Source organism: Ruditapes philippinarum, unplaced genomic scaffold (genome assembly GCF_026571515.1).
Source record: "Ruditapes philippinarum isolate M1 unplaced genomic scaffold, ASM2657151v2 ctg4248_1_1_1_1, whole genome shotgun sequence".
Taxonomy (NCBI): domain Eukaryota; kingdom Metazoa; phylum Mollusca; class Bivalvia; order Venerida; family Veneridae; genus Ruditapes; species Ruditapes philippinarum.
The window spans coordinates 1-13,409 of record NW_026858139.1 but is presented as its reverse complement, the minus strand read 5'-3'; the positions used below and the strand labels follow the sequence as shown (position 1 = coordinate 13,409).

At 32.1% G+C, this 13,409-nt stretch overlaps 2 protein-coding genes across 4 annotated transcripts; one reads left to right on the top strand and one right to left on the bottom strand.

Annotated features, from left to right (window-relative positions):
• Positions 1-433: 433 nt before the first annotated feature.
• On the bottom strand, positions 434-10,098 carry LOC132752257 (carbohydrate sulfotransferase 1-like). Of its 3 annotated transcripts, none has more exons than XM_060742574.1 (8): positions 9,950-10,091; positions 9,359-9,614; positions 9,090-9,122; positions 7,104-7,160; positions 6,602-6,776; positions 2,966-3,022; positions 2,306-2,421; positions 434-1,256 (listed from the first exon to the last, which is right to left on the bottom strand). In XM_060742574.1, exons 2-8 carry the CDS (start codon positions 9,402-9,404, stop codon positions 577-579), a joined length of 1,164 nt encoding a protein of 387 aa, XP_060598557.1. In that variant the 5' UTR covers positions 9,405-9,614; positions 9,950-10,091; the 3' UTR covers positions 434-576. The 3 variants fall into 3 exon arrangements, with proteins under 3 accessions (XP_060598557.1, XP_060598556.1, XP_060598558.1); XM_060742573.1 differs by having other exon boundaries at positions 9,359-9,644; positions 9,950-10,087; XM_060742575.1 differs by having other exon boundaries at positions 6,602-6,659; positions 9,359-10,098.
• A 1,992-nt stretch (positions 10,099-12,090) lies between these two features.
• LOC132752260 (uncharacterized) lies at positions 12,091-13,291 on the top strand. The gene is made up of 2 exons (XM_060742578.1): positions 12,091-12,544; positions 13,028-13,291. The coding sequence occupies exons 1-2, from the start codon at positions 12,372-12,374 to the stop codon at positions 13,251-13,253; spliced, it is 399 nt and encodes a 132-aa protein (XP_060598561.1). The 5' UTR covers positions 12,091-12,371; the 3' UTR covers positions 13,254-13,291.
• The last annotated feature ends 118 nt before the right edge of the window (positions 13,292-13,409 follow it).

The following is a 13,409-nucleotide window of genomic DNA, read 5'->3' as shown; positions in this document are numbered from 1 at the left end:
TTGTCTTTTATATCATGACCTACTTGTCTGATCCCGTTGCGGATTAGCCATTGCATTGGTTAAGTTTTTTTCCAGCTAAAATATAAGGTACACGACCTTAACTAAATGAAAATAGCTTGGATATGTCTCTATGTCATGGTTGTTTTGTATAACAGGAATATACGTCATGCAAAATGAGCCCTGCTATGAACTTAAACAGTATTGATCCAGTAAACTGCATGACATTATGTATGCTATTATTCCTTTTGGCGATGTGTTGTTTGAGAATATAAAGTCCAACAAAGTTCAAAAAAAAGAAAAACACAAGTATTGCATGTTGCCTACTATTCAAACAGCATGTGTTTGGTTTCGTTTGGATGGTCACTTTAATAATAATATATGACAGACAACCCCATCTCATGTGATATTGTCCTGGAAACCCCAAAAGACATGCCATTTTTATATATTTTTATTATTTTATTTATAAATTAAACACAAGATAATATAAAATTCAAATAGATAATAACAACTTCATTTCACTTCCAGCTTCTTTGACACGTGGTATAGACACCGTTTTTTTCAAACGACTTGGTGGCATCAAACGATTAAAAACTCTTTTGGTATGACTTGACTTGGTATGGACATGTCGTTATATTCATGTATGGAATAAAAAGATTTGAACCCTAGTTCGTTGTATACACCCCTGCATATGTCATTCATTTGTTCTACAATTTCCCAATTTAAAGCTCCTCTCCACCAATAAGCATTATTTATCGTTCGCTCCGTTTCATCTGATGTTTTGTTTTTAAAACTTTTAACTTTTATTATTTGTGGGTAATAACTTTCATTTGCATTCATACCTAAATATTTATATAAAATTTTAGACTTATTTAAAATATCAACGCTTAAATCTTCGTAGTATATAAATTTAAATCTATTCGGAAATTGTTTATACACTTTTTGACCTTCGCGAAAATCGTACAACATTTTATTGCACAATGATTTAGCGTTTTCTTTCACCATTTTGTACCTCTTGACTCGATACCAGTCCGTCTGTATTCTAGAATTAATAATGGCGCGCGGATCTCTGAAGAGATGAATGACCTTGAGATTGGCACGTGACAGCAGAAGATGTATTAAATTGTCTGTTGTAAGTCGTAGTACTTTTGTGACTTTATGTGTGGAATTTTTACACGTTCTTGGTATGTGACGTTGAAAACATGTATGATAATTACGTTGGTGGTTAAAACATTCGTTTGTTGTATTCCAGCTGGGACCTGTTAAATAAACAATGTAAAAACAGTTTTATCTATTTTCAACAAATGTCTAACATTTTAAGTTTAATGGCTAAAAATATAATGTTGTATCACTTTCTTACTAATTTGATGTAAACATTATTTATCATTGCTAGTTACACGCTTATAGGGAAAATATAAATGAGTTGAAAAGTTAAAATTACATGATGTAGCGACATAAAGTTTCTAAAATTAATTTATTTATTTGTTTTTTTATAATCTGATAACTGATTATTTTATACTTTAACATAACTGTCACTATATTAAATAGCGGCATTTAGTTCAATGCGTATTACTGTCAAATTACAAGCATGTTGTAGTTTGTTCCGCGGGTTACAAGAAAATGTAAACAAAACACCACACATCAACAATGCAGCATCTCTCGGGAGAGAAGTAAGAAACAAAAGGTCACTTTGCGTATTTTCAATGTTTGTTTTGTCTGGCGCCCCGCAGAGAGTAACTACGACATGACCCAAAGAAACATTAATATGCAATTTAACATCTAATCCAGACAAAGACACATTTTTGTCCTGCAATACACAATACGCTACTGAATTAAAAGAAGTAAACTGAATTCACTATTGAATGAGACATTTTCGGCCATTACACTTTAATTAACGGAACTCTAAAAACTGCCGTGTGTTTAGCACTGGTATTCCATCATATTAAGACAACAGACGAAACATTTTGCATAATATCTTTTATCGGTATTTTTTCCACTGTCATAGGTACGATATAAGCGAACCTCACGTAGTTCGCATTACCGTCTATTTTGATGTAGGTACAACATTCATGCTTTGAAAAATAAAACTTGTTTTTGACTTGATAAATTTGAATACATTGTGTTGGTTTTGAGGTCATTCAAAGTCATAAACTAAATAAAGCATGGTGAGAGTTTTCTTTTACTTTAAAGATAACTGTGATATATGTTGTGTTATAAATATGTGGAAATACATTTCAAACCTAAATTAAGAATGTAAAAACCGCAAACATATCGGATTATTGTTTGCCATCCGACGTACACCACTTACCTCCAAAGTCGCCTTGTATTGACTGTTTAACCACGATTTGGTCATAGTTCATGAATTGACAATCGTAGGTCCTTTGCAAGATAGTCTTGGCAATATCTAGAGAACTTATATACAGACTGAAACAAGTTTATAAATAGGTCGCTGTTAATAAGGTAGTGTTAATAATCTTATTAGAATTTCAAAACTTAAGAAAGCAGATTCCTATACATTGAGAACACTTATACAAATTATTTTAGAGTTTACGATGGAGAAACGTGAACAAGGTAAAAGGGGCGCATGATGGGCTCTTTTTAACAGCTTCATGATTTCTAAGGATCTCCACTTCTTTAAACTGCTCCATGAGTATGTATACACAACACAAAGAAGATGATAGCATATATAGTTAATAACATATTTTAACATAAACAAGTAAATAGGAGACATGGTATTATGGTGTTTGATGAGAGGTTTTTTTTTAAATATTATAATATAGGGAAACAAGACATCACACACACAAAACACTCGTTTGATGTTTGCACATGTCATGATTGTTTATAATGTCACAATTTCAAACTGAACCTATATTGAACCTGAATATTAAAATTCATATCTTCAAAATCAAAATTTGATCCATTGCATAAATTCAACATGTGCCCTTTTCACAAACATCAAAATAGTTACCCTTCTTGGTTGTCTACAAATCCATTGTATTGAACTGCTGTCACTGGCTTCGCTTTTCTGATAACCAAAATAAAGAACAATTTATCTAACCACAACATGACAATTTCGCAAAAAATATGAAATACAAATTATGTCACGAGTTGATATTTCATAATAGTCTAGTCAATTTGAGAACAATTGATTCAGGAAAGGGGAAACACACAACTTGGTAAAAAATAACTTTGGCCTATAAAAGAAAAGCGAACTTTATAAAATAATAACATGAAAAAAATAAGGCGGAAACAATATAAAGTACCTGCTTACTTGTTTGTAATTTCCAAACACTTGTTTTTACTTATTTGACATGGTAACTCATTACATATTAGGGAATTATTAGAATAAAAATAGCTATTTTGATTGCCTTTCCTCTTTAAAGCTATCATACTTTAAATGTGTGTCAATAGATCTTATAACATTGGAAGTCAGCTGCAGTCGTGGAAATTGTGAACCACATATCATTGTTTTGCAGACAATTTATATCTACAATTTTCATTTTTAACAAGGAAATTATTAACAAATTAAACAGAAATATTGCTTGAAGTGAACTTCAGCCTTTTCAAAGGTTAAATATGCCATTTTTAGAAAAAAATATATTTTAATGTTAATGGCAAATCAAAAAAAACGAAAAATGAGATATGCCGTCGATAAGAGACTTGATAGTAAGGAAACTCCTATAAACATAGGCTGATATATCAATGTACAGCTAAATAAAGTTAAGTAAAATTCATATATATACAACATATAAACGTACAGCTGTTCATGCTTGGCGCTGCTCAAGGTATAGTTAAGTTTAAAACACACTTATTAAAAAGAATAATATCTTTAATATACATTTTATCATTGTGAATGTGTATAAATGTCGTTTTTATCCATATGTACTTGAACATGTGGATTAAAGATTGGAAGATTTTAAAACAATTTGAAGTTAGTACTCTCTGTCTGCAGTAATAATATTTACTCTCCATACAGATATGTCATTACTTATAAAGTTAACAGGTTTTTAGCAATAATTACTGAGAAGAAACTACGGACTTTTTGAGTGTATTTGTATATTTGTATATAACAAAGGGGACATACTGAAAAGGGAAACTATGTTGATTTCTAAAAAGAGATGCGTATACACAATCAAAAATGATACGTGTATAACATTCCATAGTCACACACTAACTGGTTTTCTGAGAGAAGCAATACTAAGTGTTCAAAACATGCTACAAATTCACCGTTCGTGCATACTGCGACAAAATATACTATAATATTACTTTCGTTGCTTTACAATGTCAAACCATTATGATTCGGATCTGTAATCGTTTTTATATAAAATATGAACAAGCTCAACCCATTTCCCCAGCCACTACACCATCGTTAATAAACGTATTTATCCGCTTATTCTCGGTCTGAGTTCACTCGGAAACAAAAACATGCATCTTTATAACCCACACATTTCAAGGTAATTGTTTTGGAGTCATTTCCGTGTTTGTAAGTCATGAATGTGTTTCACCAACTCACTTGCATGATTGCCAATTTGTCCGTCTTTATTCATTCAACACCAGCGAACTTTAAATGATTATATGCCTATATCTTTGAATCGTTGTAGATACCTTATTTCCTAGAAAAAGAATATCAGAAAACTCAAAACTCACCATGTAATTGTCTCAATCCAGCTTATAATGGGGTTGTTTTGGGAAACAAATAAAGGAAGTTAAAAATCATTGTTCAGATTATATTCGACATGCTCTTTTTAAAGACAAACCAATTTTACTGAAGGGATTCAAATTGGCATATAGGAATGAGTATCACTGATAGTTAGGCAGTTACCTCACCACGTGCAGATTTTCAAATCAACATCTGAGATTTTTCTACGATCAGATCCTAATACGAACCAAATTCTAGCTGAGCTGTATTTTCTAGTTGTAGCATTTACTATAACATCAGTTATCTTAATACTAGCGCATGAATTTACAAGAAAACGCGTTTAACAATAGTTAAAACGTTTTCTTACTCAGGATAATAAAGTTATACAAAAGGTTAGACTTCTTGAATACAGACGTATTCATACTTTTTTCACATTCATCGGTCAGTACTAGAATGCGATACATGGATTTCACATTTGGCAACATATATAAATAGGTCTGACCAGTAAGCATGTTAAGGACTATACTAGGTTGTAGAAAACCCCTTTTTTACCGAGTGTGCGTAAGTTTACTATTGCTATTTCGTGATGTCGCTTAAGGTCTTCAGCGAATCCCATTTTGCATTTAACTAAATCAATGACTGTTCTTAAATCTGTGTATACATGATGTCAATATGTATGTTGTTTGCTGTACTACTGATCAAATTAAAACACAAAATACTGCACAAGTTTTTTTTTCGCAGTGATGGTTCTTAGAGATAAAATAAATATGGTAAACATAAATTGGTAATCAATATACTTACCTTTGGACCAATTTATTGAAAGAAATATGGTATAAAATGAGAAGATATATCTATAAAGCATGGTTAGAAATAAAAGATAAGGGAAAGTTGTACGTACAACTTTTGTTTTTACAAAGTCAGAGGATATTCAAAGTATACGGTAATGCAGCCGATGTACTGATGTATGTGGAATATATAACAGTTTTATTTACTTATTATTAGTGTACAGTCAGTGTTGACTCTCTATTTTTTGCTCGCGTCAAAATTGGCTCCGCCTTTTATGTCCATCTACTTCCATGATAAAGCCAAATATGGAAGTTGCAAAATAGTTTACAAATGTATATCACCGAAACTGTTAACTGATGCATTAACATTCCCAGACATAAAACTTGCTGTGTACGTTTACATGTCTGCATGTCTTAAAATTTAAGTTATACATTTCTAAATACAGTTTATCATACATTTCTAAATACAGTTTGAAATATATATGAATTGCATGTTACATGTTCCGTTGTTTTAAATCGAGACAATCAATACGCTTAATATAACAGTATGTAACTCTCGGATCGATAATTCAATTTTATAACCGAAGAATGAAATGTCAAGTTTCAAAGGTTGGATTTTAGTCAACGAATAGCCTCCATACGTTGCATTGTACCATATGAATTGTTTAACATTATCTTAAGGTTATTTTGCTGCTACCAATATAAACTCGAATAAGCTTCAGGATATGTAAATAATTTCAAATTTCCTTTCATTTACAGGAATGTTTTAGGACATCAAATTCGTTATGCATACTGTTACAAATTCAGACATTTCAACTTTAATACTTTGTACTGATCACAATCTACTCATGAAACATTTTAGATATAGCTCATAGTCAGTTGCTAGTTGACATGATACGTGTTTTGTAGCCTGCTTTGTTATTTACCACCACTTCTATATCGTGTCATTTCGAATAGTAATTATCCAAATATATGAGAAAATTTCCAAAAGTCTGTTTAATTGTTACATAAGTTAAATGGATCCCATCCCAAAATGTTATTTTTTCACAATTAATATCCTTAACAAATCTGATGTTTTCCCTTTTTGGCATACTTTGGTACACCTTTACTTGACTATAAGAACATTGAAACATTTTGAATATGTTCAAAAGATAGCTCGAGCCAAAGACCTGTCAAATACCTGCATTCTAGACGATCAGATCTACATGTCATGTTGTTACCATGCCAGTATGTCCAAACTGCAATTTTCCAAAGAGGCTCGTAAAGATAAAACGAATCTGTTCTATGTCCTAAAATAGCGCCAGTTAAAGTACTTCCGGCCCGCATGTAACTATTTAATAGTACGTCATATTTTACTAAAAAAAAAATCAATAAACAATACGTGGCGACAATCATAAGTCTGTTTTGAATCATTCAATAGCATACATTGTTAAATCAAATTAAGATAACTAAAACATGGTGAACGGAAAAAAATGTGTTTATATTTACATGTTTCGCCATTTTTTCTATTTTGGTTAACTTCAATTGCAACGGTGTGACATTTTTGTGACAAACAGAGGGTATGTTACTGATAATCGACGTATAAGTAAATAAATGTATATAAATCATTGCAATTGTTCAATGTCTTTTCAATGCATGTATATGACATGAGAATTGAAGAGTTATGTAAAAAATGCACTTACATTCAACAACCGGCTTTTGTGGCTCAGGATATTTTCTTTCATTCATGAAATATGTACCTTATAATAAGAATAAATTGCCGTTGAATTAAGAATAAACATAATAATACGCTTTTAGTCAATATAATTTATTGGGCTATGAGATATGCTATGTTATATATAGTTTATATATAATTCATCCGATAAGAAAAGGCTTCAATACACATGCTTTTATAAAATGTTAAAGTATATTTGCTAAAACCCGGGTCTTGGTAAAGTGCAAATTGAAATAAACATAATAAATAAACGGTTACATTTTCATTAACAGTAAATTGTATTGTAACGACCTTTTGCGGGTATTTCAAACGTACTGTATTTCTATTTATTCGGGTTGTAACACCGACTTACAAAATGCGAGCTGCCCAATTAAATTATTGTCATCCCGCAACAAAACCCATGACCGCTAAATTAAAACTGTCTCAGTTCTGTGAAATAGTTGTAAAATCTGACTTCAAATAACGAAGTTATGGGCTTTTACGATTTTGCTGCAAGATCATGCTGTGACCTGAACATTCAAAATAGCAACCAAAATGATGCACGTGACACATCGTCACACTATGGTGATCATTTCTGTGAAATAGTTGTAGAATCTGACTTCAAATTACAAAGTTATGGGCCGGACACGATATTGCTGCAAGGTCATGTCGTTACCTTGAGCTTCAAGGTAGCCACCTATATATTGTGCATGACACATCGTCTTAATATGGTGATTTTTTCTGTGAAATATTTGTAAAATCAGACTTCAAATAATGCAGTTATGGACCGGACACGATTTTGCTGCATGTTCATGCTGTGGCCTTGATCTTCAAGGTAACGACCCAAATGTTGCATGCAACGAGTCGATTTAATATGGTGATCATCTCTGTGAAATAGTTGCAAGGTCATGCTGTGATCTTGATCTTCAAGGTGGCGACCCAAATGTTGCGCATTACACGTCATCTCAATATGATGATCATTTCTGTGAAATAGTTTTAAAATTCGACTTCAGATAATGAAGTTATGGACCGGAAACAATTTTGCGACAAGGTCATGCTGTGACTTTGACTTTCAAGGTAGCTACCCGCATTTGCCTGCGACACGTCGTCTGATTATGGTGATCATTTCTGTGAAATATTTTAAAATCCGACTTCAAATAACAAAGTTTTGGGTCGGACACGCTGCAAGATCATACTTTGACCTTGACCTTAAAGGTAACGACCTAATTGTTGCGCATGACACGTCGACTCAATATTGTGATCATTTCTGTGAGAAAGTTTTCAAATCCGACTTCAAATAATAATGTTATGGACCGGACACAATTTTATTGCAAGGTCATTCTGTGACCTTGACCTTGACCTTCAAAGTAGCGACCTAAATGTTGCGTGCCCAACGTCGTCTCAATATGGTGATCATTTCTGTGAAATCTTTTTAAAATATGACTTCAAATAATAAAGTTATGGGCCGGACACGAATTCGGGACGTACGTACGGACGGACGGACGGACAATCCGAGGACTATATGCTCCCCCAAAATGTTTCGGTTAGCATAAAAAAATGTCAACTTTTACAACTATATATAAACTATAAAAACGTGACAAACCTACTAAAGGCTCATTTGCCAAACAATTTGGAACACCCGATATCGTCGTTTCGGCAACGTATTTTTGCGGCATATGGCTGCATCAATTATTAACCTCAAACAAAATAACTAGAATTCCACAGTTTACCTAATTGAAGTGAACTTCTATCAATATTGATTCATTTTCTTCTATTTCACGGTATTTTTAACTTGTCACAGTCATCTGATACATGCGTTAAAACACGCAATCTGACTGGACGAGCGGATGGACTCCAAGATTGCCTCGACAAGTCAAAACACCGTGACATGGGAAAAATCGCTAGGACGTTGCGAACATGTAGTTTCTTAGATTTACAAAAGAAACATGATTGATTAATGTAAAAGTATACATACGTTGTAGATGCACGTTGAACAAACATATGAAACCTGAAATATATTTGTTTTCAATAAACGTTTACATGCCTTGAAAACAATGTAATATATTGTAATATAAATAATTTGTGGAATTTCAGTATTCACTGTCCTACAGTGATAATTTAGACAGTATCCGAATTGTATTTGCAAGGTTACATATTACACTGTTTTATTTTTTTCTTACAATTTATAGGGCGCAACTAACGTTTTATAGTTAATTCATTAATTAATACATGTTTAAAGATTACCTGTGCCACAAGCTAATATTAAGGTAATCCATTTTTCTTTAGTCATGTTTCGAAAGATGTCCACCTTTGTGAAACAAAGGTTAATTTGTCGTCCTAACTTTGCTTATTGATTGCTGATTGAACGACAATTTTGTAAAGTAACAATGTTATATTGACAATCGTCATAAGTCCACGTGGGGGCCATGTGACCATTGGTGAAGCGTGTATATGAACGTTATATGTACACGCTTGGTTAATCAACATGGCACAGTTGTTTCTTTTTAACAAATTGTTAATAAAATTTATACTATATGAACACATGTTAGTTTCAAAAGGGTATTTGGGTGAAATTAATAAATGAATAAATATAAAAAATAGATAAATTAATTAATTAATTAATAAATGAAAACATTAATTAATAAAAAGACTCGTAAATAAAAATAAATGAATAAAAAAAATATAGAGATGTAAATGTGTAAATTGTAATTAATTGCATTAAGACGTTTGGAAGACATATCTCTAACGTCTCAATAGTCCGACTAACTTATTAATGGGAATTTCATTATGATTTTGTTTTGTTATTTTCAACTCAATAAAAAAAAGAAATTATACCATGACCACAACGTATTAAATAATTTAAGCGATTAAATAAAAAGTCCACTACTTTTGTTCACAAGACTCAGAACAGAAAATTTACAAATAACACTATGAATACAGTACACAGTTTATCAAATGTGCATAACTCGTTTCCGCTAGACGCTTTATAAATGCATGGTGAATTAAGGGAGTGTATATATGCGCAGTGTTTTTATAAAAATAATATTTGTAGTTCAAAATAATAATTTGTAGAACAATTTACAAATGTGCATGCGTATCCGGATGATTCTACGCGTCAGGCATATACAGTTATTGCTTTGGAGCTGCAGATACTTACTTTGGGTATTTTGCCATCAAATATATTACTTTGAAGCATTCTATATTTCACATGGCTAACATTTTGAAATTACTTTGATTACATATGTTTCTTAACCATAAAACACAAGTGATTACGTTGCAACAGACAAACAACCTAGATACAATCAAACGGTATGATACAGAAATGCAAATACATACGTAGAAGCAATGAACGAGGACGTGTCCGGGTCCGGCGGACGTCAAATTTATCTCCTTCTTCCTATTATTTGTAATAAATATGTTTTTTTTTATACTGATTAATGCATTTTTACCTTCGAAAACATAAGTACTGTAAGGAAACGAAGCAAGTTAATCCAATACTAATATTTCATTTAGCAATGTTTGTTCGAATATGAAAGTTTATAACAAAAAAACATGCACTTTTGATATATTAAGCTTGTTGGAGAATAGCTTGCACTATTGAATTAGGTTTTATATCGAAATCATTGAAATATATCTCAAAATTTTTGTTTATAAACGTGTTGAAAGGGAAAAAAAAGAAATAGGTGCCTCATTGCTCCTATGGCTACTATCGAATAAATTGATAATTTTATTGATAAATAAATTCGTTGTTTTATGTCTTTTTAAATGACTTTCAAACTAAGATTGCAAGGGTGGGTCTACCTGTAATACAAAAAGCAGTATAGTATCTATTTTAGAACATGATTTGTGTATTGTTTAAACTGTGTCGTGCCTTTATGCCTCTGCTCTCAATGATACTAAACGCATGTATGATTCTTGCTATTTTTTATTGTATTTACACAAGGTTTAATTTGATTAAGATGACAAGGTCGACAAAAGCTGGACATAATAAGATGTAAAACAGTGGAATTAAATTGCATACACATATTTGTACAGGAATGAAATGCTGCAACATAAGTTTCATAATAAATGATAAGGCACTGTAACCATGTTCGAAATAACAGTGAGGTAATAAAGTTTGTCATTTATTATTTGAAATGTGTAGTTCATATACCAATTATTTTTGGTTTGTGCATTATATCTTTAATACAAATACACATTCAATCTTATCTATGTTTTACTCTGAAATTAAGATACTATTAAATTGCATGAATACTTTGATTTATATGTATGTGGAATTTGATTTTTATTGTATTTTCCATAATTACAACAACAACAAAAAACACTGGACATGCACTGAATGCAGTTGACTTATACATGAATTTTAGTTAACACACTGTCATTCGTATGAATACAATTTAACTGTGATACATGCACAAGAGAACAGTCTCCCAACTATGACAAATAATGAATTGATAGTTCAAATAGCTAGTTAGTTGACTCGTTTGGCCGTTAGTTATAAGTAATGAGCAAGCATTTTTCATATGGATAATAGTTAAGGTAATGTATAGGTGCCTCAAGCCCTTCTTAAATTCAAGATTTGGTTCAGAAAAGTAACAAGAGCTCGATTTTCGTTCAGTAAATTATGTTAACATTCTGACTTATTTTGTCAGCTTATTTTGTCAGGGGAAAATATCTCAAATTCAATAAACTTATAACGTAAGCGATTCGTAAATGTATAGATTATTTATTTTACGAGAATTTTTGTTAATAACAATATTAAACTCTCATCCGTTATTTTCAAAGACGGCATTTAGGATCAGATTGACCCAAATTAATGATTGTTGGCTGCTAAGGATATGCATTTATTATCAAAAGGGATATTGAAGCATTTAATTAATTCGTCACAACTTTGGGTAAGTTTATTGTAATCAAGACTAATCAAGATATTCTATGATGAACTTATACCAGCACAAGTAGTAAAGTGAACCCTTTAAAGGTCAAATTTAACGATCTTGTTTAGTTCATAATATCAAAGTATGTTACGTAAAAAGAAGATTAAACTCGTTTGCAACATTATAACCCTCCGCTTTATACCATAAATCACCAGGTAAAAATTCGCATAACGCACCGATTTTTACAAGCTTGTATGAATTACTTCCCTTTGTTGTGACGTCATTGTTGAAATTAGGACACGCCGCCATATTGGAAATCATAGCGAAACTGTAAACAATCACGGATCATTTAACTTCAAACACTGCTACTATTTAGTAAACTCATGGATTTCTCTGACGAATCGGAGCTTTATGAGGACGATGTCCATGAAATACGACCGTATATGTTTGAGCCAAGAATTGAAATCCAGAATCAGGAAGCAGAGCAGAGCGAGTCTGACTCTGACTCTTCTGACAACAGTTCTGATGATTCTTACATCGGAAACGTAGATGATTGGTCAGTGTTTTTGTGTGTAAATTGTTTTTTTTAATTGTTGACAGTAATCTTACATTTTACCACACTATTTTACTGCAATTATTCAATTAGAATCTAACAATAACTAGAAGTCCACGAATTTGCAAGATTGGTCGAACATAGCAAAAGATACTTCAGCGAACAGGTTTTATAGTTCTGCTTGACCTGTTTACTGTCGCAACGTCAAAATAAAAGCGACATATAAAGTTATGGAAGCCAGAACTAGGTCGAACATAATGATAATCACACATACCTACAGCTACACGGGCAGTTACATGTATGCACATGTATGCATAGATAATAATTTAAATAAACTTAAATGTAAATTATTAATTTAGTGCATGTTGACAAAAATAAAAAGACTTGTAGGATAATCCGATTTTTTCAGACAAAAATGAATCCTTTTATAGGACGCCTGAATAATTTCACTTGCACCCATTTTATTCAGTTATTACTTTTTTTCAGGTGTGAATGTGGATGTTGTGTTAACATGCCTTCAGCCAATGAGAGGAAGTGCTGCCAATCGACAAACATTGTTGATGGGAAGGCAGAGGCAGAAGGGGTACCCTGCATCACCCTTCATGAGGGGTTCCAGGTAAACTGCCTGAACATCCATGTGTTGGAAACCTCCTATTACGAGTTTGTTCATGACCATGGGCCAAGAGAAGAAAATCTGGAAATTCATGAGTGAGTTGAATATTCAATCAGTGTACAGTAATAAGTATTTGTTTTTCAAAGAAGTTAAACTTCAGTCAATTTTCAGTGAATTTAAGATTTTTGAATTGACGAGCCCGAATTCCAGTTTTGAATTCATTTCTAAATTTTCTTAAAATTTTCACTGGCCCCC

Coding starts and splice junctions, on each gene's coding strand:
- LOC132752257 (XM_060742574.1), bottom strand. CDS start 9,404: ATGACTAAAGAAAAATGGATTACCTTAATATTAGCTTGTGGCACAG. Junction 7,161..9,089: donor GTTCAACGTGCATCTACAAC/GTATGTATACTT, acceptor TCTTATTATAAG/GTACATATTTCATGAATGAA. Junction 2,422..2,965: donor TTTGTAGACAACCAAGAAGG/GTAACTATTTTG, acceptor AACTTGTTTCAG/TCTGTATATAAGTTCTCTAG.
- LOC132752260 (XM_060742578.1), top strand. CDS start 12,372: ATGGATTTCTCTGACGAATCGGAGCTTTATGAGGACGATGTCCATGAA. Junction 12,545..13,027: donor ATCGGAAACGTAGATGATTG/GTCAGTGTTTTT, acceptor ACTTTTTTTCAG/GTGTGAATGTGGATGTTGTG.